Source organism: Diceros bicornis, chromosome 2 (assembly GCF_020826845.1).
Source record: "Diceros bicornis minor isolate mBicDic1 chromosome 2, mDicBic1.mat.cur, whole genome shotgun sequence".
Classification (NCBI taxonomy): Eukaryota; Metazoa; Chordata; class Mammalia; order Perissodactyla; family Rhinocerotidae; genus Diceros; species Diceros bicornis.
Window position 1 is genome coordinate 83,267,570 of NC_080741.1, and position 15,586 is coordinate 83,283,155.

Consider the following 15,586-nt stretch of genomic DNA (forward strand, 5'->3'; position numbering starts at 1 on the left):
TTGAGGACAGGATCCTTATCTGCCCTGTTCACAGCCTTAAACCAGCATGGATAAGGTACACAGTAGGCACTCAATAAGTACTTGCTGAATGAAAGAATGAGCTGCTCCGAGCCTGCTGCAGCGGGGTAAGGAGGGGTCACTCTGGTTGGTGAGCACACCTGGGCAGATGCACGGAGCCCAGCATCTAGCTTGCAGATTCTGACCCCCGTCCCCCTCCTGGGCTGTCCGGGACTCCCTGAGAGCCGCACAAACCAACACCACCCAGACAGGCCCAGGTTCCCCAGCGCAGAGCTCAGAACAGCAATGATCACGTCAGAACGAATCCCCGGCACCACGCACTGGAAGCATCCCGGGTGGCCGGCGCTGTGCTCTGCACACTGCACCCTCTCAGCAGCCCTAGTGGAGGGGCCACTGTCGTCCACACTTACAGAGACACGAGGTGCCATGACTCTCCAGGGAGTGGCCGTGGTCACGGCCAGGGAGCCATGCAGCCTGGGGGACGCCCTGCATTGGGAAGAGGTGGTGAAACAGCCCTTGGAGGCAAAGTCGAGTCTCTCCTTCAAGCACTCTCAGCTAGACTTCACAGTTCTTCCTGTTAGAAGCATCCAAGTGACCCTGTGTCACCAGAGCTGGTGGCCAGAGTGCTAGGGAAGTCGGAGGAGAGGCTAGACTGCTGGCGCCAATCCTGGAAGAGTCTGCCCTCAGGACAGCAACATGACCATCCCAGGGACGAAGGGACACCAGGCAGCGGTGATTCAAGCAGAAGGCTGACCCACGGCCCTGCCTGCAGCCCCCACCCAGCCCCCAAATGCCCGAGCCCAGGACACGAGCACCAGGCTGTGGCTGCCCCACTCCCACGGCGGGCAACCCGGCCTGAGAACCTGGTCTCACCCCTCGTAGGCAATTCCTGGGGGCCTCGCCCCACAGCTAACCCCTGACTCCTTTCATTTCCGTTTCCTTCTGCCCTTGACAGTCCCCGAGCCGTCCTGAGAGCCAGTTCCGAAACTGGTGGCGCAGAGCCCACCTGCCCTGCCCGCCTGCGCCTGGCACCTGGGAGAGGCGCACGCCTCCAGGTGAGGCCGCTTCCCAGTCTCCCCGTCTCAGGGCCTCCAGCGCCCAGGCTTGCATCTTCTGTCCCTGACGGCCCATCGAGAACAGAGACACAGCCCGGCGCTGGGCCAAGCCCCTGCACGCCCTGCCCTGGAGGGCCACGGACCTGCGGTAAGGGACCCAGGGCGCAGAGGGGAGAGCCAGGCCTGTTTTCGGTCTCTTTTGGTCCCTCTCCTTCAGGAGGACGTCTCCGTGGCTGAGAGTGTGATCCGGACATCCCTGTCACTCACCAACCTTCCTTTGGACCAGGCCCAAACAGAATCCAGCTCCGACTTAGTAGACCACTTGATAGTTCGTGTTGTAACAGCAAGGGAATACAGGTTTTCGTCCGCCTAGAGCAAAATAAAATTTTCCCTTCTAAATTATTTATATAAATAAAAAACCTAAGTTACTTTAAAGTAAACCATAAATTAGCGACAGTACAGCCAAATACACTGAAAGGATGAAAATCGTCGAGGGGCCCCCAGACAGGAGACACAGATCTAGGCTGTTTCCCTACAGCCTTCTGCCTGACCGAGTCCCTGGTCCTAGGCCCCTCCAGCCCTGCTCTGACAGGGACATTTCTGGGCCCTTCTCCACTGTGCCCCAGAGCAGAGCATGTGGTCCAAGGGGTGTACTCAGAAAACTGCCCTGCCTTGCCGCGCCCGCTGTGACATCCTGTTAGCGTCCCTGCTGTGGCTCAGCCTGTTTCTGTCCCCAGGCCAGAGAAAAACGCTAAGTCACCTCCTATTTTAGGCTCAGAATAGCGTTCTCTCACATTGGATCCCAACCCTTCTAGAGTCAGGCACGGCCTGGGACCGCCTTCCTCACATTCCCACAGCTCATCTCCTCCCATTCGTTTCGCCTTTCCTGAGCCCCAGGCACACCCACAGCTGTGTCTCCGGACGCTGTCTCCATCTGGACTTTTGAGCACCATTTATTCACTGTCCCGAAGGTCCTGGTCCCCAGGGCAGGCCACACACTGTAGAAGAGCAGTCCTGGTTGTTAAAATCCAGAAACACTGGCACATCAGTTGATAAAGAGCAGCTGCCTGAGCCCCTCCAGCGGCCGCGCCCCGGCGACCCCAGGACCTCCCCACCCCTCAGAATTAACCCCCGGCACAGACAGCCCCAACCGGCCCCTTTGTGAAGGGTCGGAGCTTGGGAAAGAACCGTGGTTAAACATCTCGAGCACGCCCCCCATCCCCGTGCGCTCCGCAGACTGCACTGATGCTGTGAGCATGGACTCCGACGCAGGGGATGAGGCCTGAGGGAGGAGCCGCGCTGAGGAAATGGATGCGGCGATGGACGGTGTTCTGGGTGCGTAGCCGAGGGGGCGCCCTCGTGCAGGCAGTGGAGGGGCCTCAGAGAAGCCTGGGCGCCGGTCAGAAGGCAGCACACCCCAAGGCACAGCCAGCCCAGACGTGTGACTCTTGGGAAGGCACCGCTAGGTGGGGCTGACTCGGGGACAGTCCATCCAGCCTGGCCATGGCCACACGGGCTCTGGAAGCAGCTGTGTCCTGGGGACAGGGAGACAGGAGGAGCACAGCACTGTCTTTCTCACCTGCCAAGACGGCACACACATTCGTTAGCTCCTCTATTGCATTTCTCCTTTTTGTGTTAAATCTCTGAGCACCCTGGACGCCAGAGACGGGAAGCCCCTGAGGTGGTTGGGCCCAGTCCTCCCCCAGAGGCTTCCACAGCCTTTTTGACTGACCGACTTTACAAAATCATAAGTATTTTTGAGAGAAAAGACTAACAGCACGCTTCTGGGCAATAACCTTTATGCCGCTGGTCACTTTCATAATTCTTCCACGTAAGGGAGGGACCCTGCCAGCGGCGCCGTTCACCCTGAAATGCAAGTGCCTTGTGCTGGCTAAGGGACCGCGTGTTCTGGGGGAACTGCCCCAGCTAGCAGGTGTGAGACGCACCTCGAACACGGGCCCCACGAGCGGTGGCATGTCAGCCAAGCGCGGCCCCCAGCTGCGCGGGGACAAACTCCCCGCCCTCCACCTCAAGAGCCCCTTCAAAAGGGGTGGGAGCTGCAGAATTTCCCGCGCCTATGAAGGACGCCAGGAATCATGTCCTTAGCCTCTCGCGACAGCCCGGGTGCGTGCAGTTCATCACCTCGACACGGGCTGCCAGGGTCCTCTTTTGATTGACAATGCACATACGCATTTCCCTCCTTGCCAAAATGCTGTTCCACTCTCACACGGCTCGTCCTGAGTAATTGCATTTGCCATAAGAGAGGAGCAGCGTCAAGCAGGAGCAGTGCGTGGTGTCGGCAATGCCTGGGAACAGGTCTGTCTGCTTCGTAACGAGCAACATGGATGATGCTGATGGCTTAAGGATGTCTCCGTAACGGGCTAGACAGGGCATAATTCCATTCCAAGGATTAAAACAAAATCAAGCAAAACAAAACTGTGCACAGGCAGGAGACCAATTGTCTGCAATAACCACCCATTTCTCGCCGGCGTGAAAGAGGCCCTTTGGGCAAACAAGAGCCCTATAAACAACCCACCAGCCGCCCCAAAGCCCAAGACCATGATAATGATAATTATTATCACCATTCTTATTATAACAGTAACTTGCATTTCAATAGCACTTTGTGCTATAAACAAACAGCACAGATGCTTAGAGAACTTTCTGTGCCGGCAGCAGCCGAGCCACCTGGAAGAAACTTACTCTCCTTGGGGAGACGAGTGAGCCCGCAATTTGAAAACCGTGTAGTGGACCTAAAAGTGAAGCAGAAAAGTTAAAACCCAGGGAGGCAGCTCTCCATTGGACCTGAACTGGATAAGCAGATGTTTTCCGGGTAGAGGAGCAGGAAGGGTGGGTTCCCCGGGAATGGGGAACAGACTGAGCAAAGGCTAAATGCGCGAACAGCATGTTGCGCGGGACGAGCTGCGAGACATTCAGTGTGGCTGGAGCTCAGAGCTCCAGGGGCTTCGGGAGGCATGCGGCTGCAGGGCGGGCTCCGACCAGGCACCACAGCATCTCGCAGGCTGCATGGAAGAGTTTGGATCTTACCGCGAGGCAACGGGATGTCACAGAAAGATTTTATTTATTGTGCACTTTACGTGTGCTTTTGTTTGTTTTTTACCTGAGGAGGACTTGTGCTTCGGTTCAGTCTCAAAAACATTCAGACATTATCCCTTCAACGGCTTCTCTACTACTCCCGCCGTCTCAGCTTCCGAAACTACTGTATCAGAGCCACTCAGCCTTGCGTCCAAGTCCCGAAACTGGCTTTTCACATATTTATTCTTAATTCTTAGATAAAGAAGAAATTCTTCAAAGAAGAGACACCTTGGGCTGTGTTTTGGGGAAATTGATCAGTTCTACTTTCAAAGCTACTATTGCTCTCTTTGACCACCTATGGAGGTGTTACAGTTTGATTTCCATGATGATGTTTTTCATTTTTAGGATGGCTAACTGGTCCTTTTCCGTATCTCTCTCTCCTGTCTCTTTTGATTTCATAACAGTTTGTTCTTTTCATGGATGCTATTTCTCTGTTTTCTCTTAAGGGATCCTATTATGGATTGAATTGTGTTCCTCCAAAAAGACACCCTGAAGTCCTAGCCCCCAGGACCTCAGACTGTGACCTTACTTGGAAATAGGATTGTTGCCGATGTGATGAGTTAAGGTGAGGTCACTTGGGTGGGCCCCTAATCCAGCACAAGTGGGGTCCTTATGAAAAGGGGGAAATTTGGAGAGACAGACATGCACAGAGGGAAGATGCTGTGAAGACACAGGAAGACGGCCGTGTGACGGTGGAGGCAGAGACTGGAGTGATGGATCCGCAAGCCAAGGAAAGCCGAGCACTGCTGGCCACGCCGGAACCTAGGAGAGAGGCAGGGAGCGGATCCTCACTCAGACCGTCAGAAAGACCAGCCCTGCTGACGCCCTGGGTTGGGACTTCCGGCCTCCAGAACTGTGAGAGAATAAACTGCTGCTGCTGTAAGCCACCCAGTCTGCCGTGCTTTGTTACGGCAGCCGAGGGAACTAACGCAGACCCTAAGCACCCCTTGCTTCACAGACATTTCAGACGAGCTTCTGTGAGGCTTTGTGGCGGCCTCGCCTCGTCTGAGCTTGGGAATTTGGGTTTGCAGACTCATCTTGTGGGGGAGCACTGTCTCTCTCCCCTGCCCATCCTTCTCCGTCTGGCCGTTAGTGCAGTCCCAGACCAGCGCCCTCCTCGTTCCACCAGGCCTGAGACAGAACTAGAACTAGGTCTCCCGCTGGTGCCCAGAATCCCTGCTGCACAGTGATGTCGACAGATCCCACCTCTGGCCAGCGGCCAGCTTGGCCCAGCCCTGGCCATGCGGCTGCACACACTCCCTTCAGCCTCTGGCAGCTCGACAGACGCCCCCGTCCCCAGCAGTGGTAAGCAGCACCTCTTTTCAGCCTCCTTTTATGGGCAAGGGGAGCCCACCCTGCCCGGGGCTCCAACAGTGGGCCTGGATCCTGTCCCCTGCTTGTCATGGGCCACCTTTTGTCCCTGTCACCTGCCAGCTCCCTCTGCAGACTCTGGTTCCAGATTTCAGCAGATTCACAGCTTCAGGCCCACTGATGACCTGTGTTTCTGAATCATTTCTGATCTGTGACAATGTCTGTCTCTGTCTGCAGCGCAGCTCTGCCTTTTCCATTTCTGAATAGGTATTTAGGGGGCGGGAGGAGGAGGGGTGCTGAAATCCACTGGCCAGTTATAAACAAGGAGTAGAAAGATCAGTGTTGTGGTTTTTTAAAGATCGCTTCTGCTACAGAGTGGACACGGCGGGGAAGGAGAGCAGGGGTGGAGGCCGCACACAACAGCTCACGTGAGGGCGAGGGCTGAGACTGGGAACAGGGTGGTGGAAGCATCCGAGAGAGCCAGAACCGGCAGCTCTCGGCGATTCGGTGGGGAGGGGACAGCGAGGAGCGGGCAGGTCAGGGGCGCTGGCCTGGGCTGACAGATACAGTAAGAAAGGGAGGAGGAAAGAAGGTGTGCAGGCTGGGGCAGGCAGAGGAAAGAAACATGGCGGGTTCAGTTTGGGGCATGCCAAGCTGAGGTGTCTAGAACCTCCATGACGAGCTCACAGGCAGTGGGAGACCAGAACACGGATGTCTGAACCTGAACTCCACCACCTCCGCGAGGCCATCCGTGACCTTCTGTGCTGGACACTGTCCAACAGCCCTCCAGACCCACTGTCCTCCCCGTCCACCTGCTCCGTGCTCGGGGCCTGACCACACAACTCCACCAATGGACAGCTGGCTTCGGTTTGTATCAGTCAGCCAGTGCGGCCAGAGCAAGTCCCACGGGCTGGGCGGCTTAGACAACTGACATTTACTGCTCACAGTTCCAGAGGCTGGAAGTCCGAGATAAGGTGCCGGCAGGGTTGGACCCTTCTGAGGCCTCTCTCCTTGGCTCGCAGACGGCCGCCTTCTCCCTGTGTCCTCACACGGTCCTCCCTCTGTGTTGTCAGTGTCCTCATCTCCTCTTCTTATAGGGACACTCGTCAGATGGGATTAGGGCCCACTTACCCATATGACCCCATTTTAACTTAATCACCTCTTTGGAGACCCTATCTCCAACCACAGCAACATCTGAGGTATTGGGGGTGAAGGCTTCAACATATGAATTTTGGGGGTCAGAGTTCAGCCCATAACACAGTTGGATCGGTCACTGGGAGGCACCAGCAGGAGACGGGCGGGAGGTCGGGCATGTATTCCCACCTTCCCCCTGCTGGGCTGCGGGCTACGGGCTGCTCAATAACCCCGTTTCTTGACCTACAGCCGCAGCCGCGTGAGGCGCCTCTCCGACAGCTTCAGCTCTCCCTGGGCGCTGGTAAGGCGGCACCCCCCACCCCGTCCCCCTCAGCCGGGGGAAGCAACGGCTCCCACTGTGGCCAGGCCTGGGTGCTGCACTGCCCCTCGTCCGCTCCTCCAACGCCGCCTGCACCTCTGTGGTTTATCCCTTCATCAACCTGTCTTCCCTTTCCCCTTGAACCTGCCCCGTTTCCTGCCAAGATCCTGAGTGATACCTGCCAACCTAGTTTCAAACGTCCCGCTGCTCTAGGCTAATCTCTACGTGAGTCTTATAACTGGCTGAAACCTGTCACAAACCTGTGATCCCGGAGGAGCGGGGCCCTTCTAGAATCCTGAGGACACACCCCCGGTGGTGGACTGCAGTTTCCAGAGACTGACAGGTGGGGTCTATGGCCCTGCCTGAAATCTGGACCTGCCTTTCCAGCAGCCCTGACCAGTGGAAATCATGACACCGAGTGACTTCCAAGTTCAGACATCTACGGGCAATAAAAGCAAACCCCGACCTAAACCTCCTGCCTTATGTAAAATGAACTCTAAATGGATCACGGGCTTAAATGAATATGTGAATCTATAAAACTTTAAGGAAAAAAAATCAGAGAAAGGGGCCGGCCCAGTGGCATAGTGGTTAAGTTCGCTGGTTCAGATCCTGGGCGCGGACTGGCACACCGCTTATTAAGCCACGCTGTGGTGGCATCCCACATATAAAGTAGAGGAAGATGGGCACGGATATTAGCCCAGGGCCAATCTTCCTTAGCCAAAAGAGGAAGATTGGCAATGGATCTTAGCTCAGGGCTAATTTTCCTCACTGAAAAAAAGTCAGAGAACACTGAGACCTGTAACTAGGCAAACACTTAGAGTTGACATCGAAAGCACCACTCATAAAAGGAAATTCCAGAAGTTGGACCTCAGTAAAATGTAAAATGTTTGTTCTCTGAGAGATGCTATGAAGAGGATGAAAAGACAAGCTGTTGATTGGGAAGAACATTTGCAAACCACACACCCGATAGAGGAGTGGCATCTAGAATATATAAAGAACATTCACAACTCAACAAGACCAAATAGTTAGCTAGAAGATGGCAGAAGACATGAAGGGACACTTCACCTAACGAGACACACAGATGGCACACAAGTACACGAAAATGTTCCACATTATCAGCACTAGAGAAATGCAGATTAAAACCACAATGAGATATCACCACACACCTATGGTAGGGATGAAAATAAAAAACAGCATAATGCCAAATGCTGGAGAGAAGACTGCGGGAATGTAAAATGGCGCGGCCACTCTGGAAAAGCGTTTGGCAGTTTCCTATAAAACTAAACATGCAGCCACCATACGAACCAGCGACTGTGCTCCCGGGCATTTACCCCCGGAGAAATGACAACCTATGTTCACACAGAAACCTCTACACCACTGTGCACAGCAGCTTTACTTGTAATACCAAAAACCGGAAACAACCCAGAGGCCCTTCAGCAAACTGTGGTCCATCCACACCGTGGAATGCTACTCAGCCCCAGGAAGGAATGATCTATGGGCATGCGCAACAGCTTGGATGGATCCCAAGGCCATTATCCAGAGCGAAGAGAGCCAATCCCGAAAGGTTACGTACTGTGTGATTCCAGTGATAGAACATTCCTGAAAAGACAAAATTATAGACGGAGAACAGATGAGCTGCTGCCAGGGGTGAGGGGGCAGGAAGGAGTGAGCGTAAGGATAAAAGGGCAACACGAGGGATCCTTGCGGTGACAGAGCCGTTCTGTACCTTGACTGTGGTGGACACAATGTATGGCCCATCTCCCTCTGTCTCTCTGTCTTCCTGTCTCTCTGTCTCCCTCCATCTCTCTCTGTTTCTCTATCTCTCTTTGTCTCTGTCTCTGTCTCCCTCTGTCTCTCTGTCTCCCTCTGTCTCCCTCTGTGTCTCTCTGTTTCTCTATCTCTCTTTGTCTCTGTCTCTCTGTCTTCCTCTGTCTGTCTCCCTGTCTCTGTCTCTCTGTCTCCGGACACTCACCCTGGGAATCCAGGCACCATACTTCCAACAAGGCCATAGGATCCCTGGGGTTTCAAATGCCACTGGAGAATGACCAGGGCCCCCAGGATGAAGCTACCCTAGTCAGTGGCATCTTGATGAGGACCCAGACCCAGGCCCCGAATCCTCATGACTGCATGAGGTAGTCACTAGGTGGAGCCCCATCTTATAGGTGAGGAGACTGAGGTTCAGAGAGGTGACCTGCCAGGCAAGGGCTGGTGTCTGACATCCCAACCTGGTAGGGATCTGTATGCCTCAGCTTTCTGGTGGGTGACCAGGTGGAGTGTGCCGGCCCTCTCTAAGGTGGAGACCACTTGGGGGGGTGTGACTTTCAGGGGGCAGGAGGAGACAGAGTCCAGTCTAGGCCACAGTGAGTGTGAGGGCCCTGCAGGGCACTCAGAGGGGGTGTTCTGGAGGGCAGGATGCCTACGTCTGGGCTGGCGTTGGAGATGGGCGGGCCAAGTGCGTGCAGCTGGACTTGAAGCCAAGAGAGAACGTACAAGACTGAGAAAGGACCTGGTGCCCGCGGGGAGTAGCAACTACACCTGGTTTGGCTGTGAAGCAAAGGGGCAGAGTGGATTGGGTGCGGAGCGTGCTGTGGTGTTCAAAACAACACACGCGCACACACACACTAGATTTTTCCAGACAGAGGAGGTCATAAATATGCTTACAGACTGAGAGGAAGGGGCCAGAGAGAGGGGGCCTCCATATATAGAGAGGCGGGGGTGACCTAGCCTGGAGCCTGAAGGGGCAGGAGCAGGGAATGCCTCAGTTTCCCCATAGGGAAATGGGTGTAGTAAACCAGGTCAGCCAACTTGGGCAGCCCTGGAGGAGGAGCCCCTCCCTCCCTCAGGAAGCCTGGACAGCTGCCCCCTCCCACCCCCAGCCCCCACGAAGGCCTGTCCCACTGAGATAAGAGGAGCAGGCTTGCCCTTTACGCTCAGAGATTCCTTAAATAAAAGATGCCGCATCCACACCACGGAGCCACCTCAATGCTGGTGACACTTGCCAGTGTAGTCACAGGTGGAAAAGGAGCTTCAAAGGAGCGTGGGCCCCGAGTGACCCTATTTGGGTAAGAAAACAACACACACGGGAACAAAATGAAAGGCAGCCTTGCTTGCTTGACATTGGGATTGAGGGACATTTTTATTGCCTTCTTCCCGCTCATCTGCATGTTCTAATTTTCCCACAATGAGAATGGTATTTTATTTGTGTAGTTTTTGTTGTTTTAAATTGTACATGCTAGAAACAAGAAGGAAATCTCAGAGGCCGGAGAGGAACTGAGAGCATGGGCCCAATTAGGTCAGGTCAGGAGCCCGGCCTGGGGGCTGTGGGGCCCCTCTCCCTGGGGCCCTTCCACCTGCTGTGAGGCATGCCGGCAGGTGGAGGTGGGCCAGGCTGGGGTCCAGGAGGGGGGGAAGAGAAGGCCCCAGGAGGCTGAGTTCCTGCCCAGGGTCCGGGCTCCTGGGGGATCCTCACAGCGTTCCCGCCAGGTGACCCACGGGAGCAAGCAGGCTCCAGAGCAGATGTGACTCCAGGCACCGAGCGACGCCTTCCCCACCCTGCTGTGGGCCGGGCAGCAGGAGGTCGGGGACGGCGGCCCGCCTGGACGCCTCCCCGGGCCTCACAGGATGGCGCACGCCCAGCGCCGTCCCGGAGAGCAGAGCTGGGCCGAGTGGGGGCCGGGGGAACCCGGGGCCCTCCGAGAGCCTCCCTAGGGAGGGCCGGCCCAGCCCCGCGCCCGGGGAGGACCCGGGCCAGTCTGAGGGGAGCGTGGGACAAGAAAGAACGCACACACTCCCGACAATCGAGGGCAAGGGTGGTTTATCACAGGTTGTTTTACCAACATGGGGCATTATTTTACACTCACGTGCATTTCACTCTTATCACTCGACAGTACTTAATGGAAATTTCTTCAGCACGATTCTCACAGTTTTGTTTAATTTTACGTAATGTGTGTATAACACTCCGTGGTGGGATGTGCCAGTATTTACTCCTTTTGTTTCCAGTTTTGTGCTACCATTAACAATGCTGCAGTACACATCTTTACGTATTAAAAAAACAATCCCAGGGGTCCTAGGAACGGAAGGGTGCTGACGGCGGCCGCTGTGGCAGGGGTGCCAAGAGGCTCAGCTAGCCAGCTCTCCCCTCTGTGTGATAAGGGGGCGGGTTAGAAAAGGAGCAGGCTCTCTCCTGCTGATCAAATCTTTTATGGTGAAATCATTTGTTCACTCATGCAATCCCCCAGCACAAACTAACTGAGGACTCGTGATGTGCAGGCACCAACCCAGGCACTGTGACTTGCCCCCGAGGAGGGCGGAGAAGGCTCTGGCTCTCAGGGGGCTGACATCCTGGTCAGAGAAGCAGACGACAAGCTCACACGAGAATGACATCCGCTCCGTGCGCTGAAGAAGGCTAGGAGTTGCAGGATGCAAAAACAAAACAAAACACTCCTCTGTTGTAAACGTCAGAATAGTCCTACGGGTCTGTGTGGACGGAGGGTGTGAAGCACCCCTCGGCCCTCTGCCTGTGACTTTTCCTGCCTGGCCACTGTGACTTCTGGTGTTTCGACCCTGCTGTAAAGAACAGACCTCAGTTGGAGAGTCTCCAGGTCCCCTCTATCCCGGCTAGGGTGACAGCTGGCCCTGCTCAAGGTCCAATATCGCCTCAGCTGGCAGCATAGCTGCTCTGAGCCTTAGTTTCCCTCTCCAGCCCCACACCCCTCTGAGTTTTAGAAGGGTGTAGAACCCTCCAGACTGGGGACCCAGGTCTCTCTTCTCAGGTTGGAAGTCCTTGGCCAATACTGCCGTGATCCCGGGGGATGGCCCAGGGGCCCCCTTCCTCTCCTCAGCAGCACCCCTATTCTGGGCGCCCTTCTGGGTGCCTCTGGCCAAGGGCTCTGTCTACTCGGGTTGCTGGCACCCCTTCCTCGTGTTCCCAGGCATTGCTCTACCCAGGCCTTCCCACACTTCAGTTCCCCCTACCCCACTCATGGGTGCAAATTTTGCCATCTCTGCAAATCCTTTGACTTAGTTAATATTTCATAATAGTGGCATTTTTATAACTTACTATAAAATGCGTACATTAATGTTTTAATTTTATAATAGAATTTTTTATAATATTTTACTATTAGGCTTGATTTTGATTCATATTTATAATATGCAAAATATAATTAAATTACAAATATGTCTCTTTTAAAGGGAAACATTTAACATAAATAACAGTAACATACATGGAAAGCTGATGTCACTCCACCAAGTCGAATGTACCATAGAATCAAATATAATGCCAATGAAACCATGGTTTTACATCATAGCTGGAGACTAATGTCTGATGGAGGTTCTGAGCCCCAGGCCTGCAGCCCCTTGTTAAAAAGAAGGATCAGGAAGTGCTAGAGAGTGCTAAAGATGCAGTGGCACAAAAAGGAGACTTTCCTTACTTATTCAGAAGGACCAAAGAGAATTAAAAATTAAGTCACTCTCCCCTCGTAGGATTCTCAGCCCGTGGGAGCTGCCCAACCTACACGTCTGTGAGACAAGCAGGACAGGGAGCACTGCTCCCGTTTACGAACGAGGAGCACAGATTCAGAGGAACAACCAGCGGAGCACTCATCTCGGAGGCCTCCTCCTCCCGGAGCCTTCCTCATCTCCTGGACCAGGCGTGGGGCCTCCTCAGCTCTCCCACACACCTGTGCTGAGGCTCCCCGAGGCACTGGCTGTACAGTGGGACACGCTGTGGGCCTCCCTCCTGTAAACGGGGCTTGACCCGCGGTTCTGTGCCAAGGCCCCGGGACCCTGAGGGCCCCTGTCTCTGCAGATAGGCCCTCCAGGGCTGCACTTGGGGGATAAGCCAGGCTATTTTCATAATTTCCTTCCTCTCACTCAAGCATTGGCCACCATCGGCTGCCTCACGGAGAGCTGCCACCAGGGCCTCAACAGGACAGTTCAGGCCGCAGAAGGGGTCCCTCGACCGCAGGCCTCACAGGTGAGTGGCCCTCTTATTACTCAGCACAGTCTCCCCGCCATGGGCCTCTCCCATCTGGGATGGTGGGACAAGGCCCACAGGGAGAGGGGAGGCTGGCAGTCAAGTCCTGCCTCTGTCCCTCCTCTGGCGGCATTCCCCTCTAGAATTTGGGGTTGGGAGGGGGCGCTCGCTCTGAGATACTGGATCCTTGGCTGAGTCAAGATTCATTGGTTTATTTGACAAATATTCGTTGGAAGCCTGCCATGGGCCAGGCCCTGGAGGGAGAGCTCATCTCAGGAAGGGGGAACAGCCCCCGACTGAGTCCTGGAGGAAGGCAGTGACCCAGACAGAAGACTGGGGCTCATGAAACTTGAGTTTGAGTCTAGTCCCTGACACGGATCACTAGGTGACCCTGCACCAGTCACTCTCCCTCGCTGGTGCTCGATTTCCCCAGCTCCAAGCATTAGCCTAGATCAACGTCTTTCCAGACAGAGCCCCTGCTGGGTTCACCTCCCTGTCCCTACCTCAGCATCCTCGCCCTGCTGTTTTCTATATCAGGCATCAGGGAAGAGTTCACTTAGCTTTGGCGAAGCTGTTTGGAATCGATGGGGCGAGGTGTGGTCTGTAAAGTCTACACCAGCAGCCTGACCCCAGGCTCAGACGTGGAGGCTGAGAGCAGCCTGGGAGGCCCACTCTAAGGTCTTTCCCTAGGCTCTGGGGGCCAGGGGCCATGGCTGGGGGCCATTTAGCAGGCATCTGCTCTCCCCACCCCTGAGCAGGGGCTGGGGTCTCTGCTAGAGGCCAGGAGGTCCCTTCCCCTTCCCAAGAACACACTGACCCCCACCCCCTCCCCCTCAGATCCACCCTCCCTGTCCTGCCTTCTGAGTGTCCAGCAAGGGTCAGCCAAGCCTGGGTTGGCCCCGCTTCACCCCCGTCAGTCTTCACCCCATTTCACAGAGGAGAAAGCTGAGGCCTGAGAAGGGAGGTGAATTGTCCCTTGACCCAGGTCAGGTCCCACTGTGCCCAGTGTCCACTGGCCCTCAGGATGAGGGGGGACCTCTCCCCCAGGATGAGGGAGAGCCAGGCCCTCCCTCATCTCATGGTCACTCTCCCCACAGCCAGCCTGCCCAATGCCTGCCTGCGGGGCCCTGTTCCTGCTCTGGGCCGCGGAGGCCGCCAAGGACTGCCCCACACAGTGCACCTGCCAGGCCCTGGAAACCATGGGGCTGCGGGTGGACTGCGAGGGGCGGGGGCTCACCGCCCTGCCTGCCCTCCCGGCCCACACCCGCCACCTCCTGCTGGTCAATAACAGCCTGCGCTCCATACCCCCCGGCGCCTTTGACCACCTGCCCCAGCTGCAGACCCTCAGCGTGTCGCAGAACCCCTGGCACTGTGACTGCAGCCTCACCTACCTGCGCCTCTGGCCGGAGGACCGCACGCCTGAGGCCCTGCCGCTCGTTCGCTGTGCCAGCCCCGCCCTCACCACCCGCCGCCCGCTGGGCCAGCTGACGGGCTACGAGCTGGGCGACTGCGGCTGGCAGCCACAGGCGTCCTGGGCCGCCCCGGGGTTCTGGGGGGACGTGGCGCTGGTTGTCGTGGCCACGCTGGGCCTGGCTCTCCCGGCTGGCCTGCTGTGCACCGTCACAGAGCCCCTGGACTGAGCCCAGGACCCCAGGGTCCCCCCAGACCAGCGGCCAGGACGTGAGGCCCTGCTCAGACCCCACCAGCCCTGGTCAGCCCGAGCCGCCAGTAGCTCAAAATAGACTCGCTGCTCAGCCACTGCATCCAAGCTCGGAGATTTCCTCAGCACCTGAGTCTGGCTCTTTCTGGAAGCCTGCATCCATTTGTTATCACCAGATATCAAGTGGGGCTTCTCCGTCCCCCAAGTTCCTAGTAAAACGGGCTGCCCCACACCAGCCACCCCCAAGTCCACAGTCTCTGGAGCTGCTCTGCCCCGACCCAGGACTGGGTTCTCCTGGCCCCACATGGGCCGCCCCGGACAGCCCAGGCCAATCTCACGTCGATACTTGGCCCTTCTCCAAACTCCACAAAAAGCTTGTTCTCACAACACAGCAGCGAGCAGAGCAGGAGGCACTGAAGACCCTGGGTGGGGGAGTGGAGGGGTTTCCGTCTCTGCAACAGACATACCTCGAAAGGCACCTCACTGTCCCCAAAATGGCTGTTGGCCACTCTCCTGGCCAGGAGGCCACCTGGGCTCCCCTGGCCCCATCCTTTCTCACCATCTCTTGCCCTAGTTTCTCTCTCCTTTTCCCCCTCTCTACCCTTGTTCTTCAGAAACAAAACAACAAATTCCTCCCTTTCCCATGGAAACAACTCCCCTCCAAGTGCTGACAACAGAAACTTGCAAACTCTGGGGTCTCCCTTCTACTCCAAGCAACAGTCACCGAATTCTTCACACAAGACACTTCTCTCCCTCAGAGGAATTCTAGGGCCAGCAGTTAAAATAATAAACTTTCCTCCACCATACTTTACTGTTCCGTTACTGGCCAAGTCACACCCAAATCTAATTACACCCAGGTCTCTCCCTCAAGGACCTCCATGTGGTGGGCCAGCAGACCTGTGAGCCGATAAGAACAGTGCCGACTGGAGGTGGGCCTGTGGGTCAGAGGGTGCCACAAGGAAGGCCAAGCAGGTGCAGAAAGCCACTAGAGGGCACCTACCCACAGAGGAGAGGCTGGAATA

The 15,586-nt window shown here is 55.9% G+C and overlaps 1 protein-coding gene across 1 annotated transcript; it reads left to right on the forward strand.

Annotated features, from left to right (window-relative positions):
• The first annotated feature begins 14,013 nt into the window (after positions 1-14,013).
• Positions 14,014-14,544, forward strand: LOC131411229 (platelet glycoprotein IX-like). Its single transcript, XM_058549867.1, has one exon. It carries the CDS (start codon positions 14,014-14,016, stop codon positions 14,542-14,544), a length of 531 nt encoding a protein of 176 aa, XP_058405850.1.
• The last annotated feature ends 1,042 nt before the right edge of the window (positions 14,545-15,586 follow it).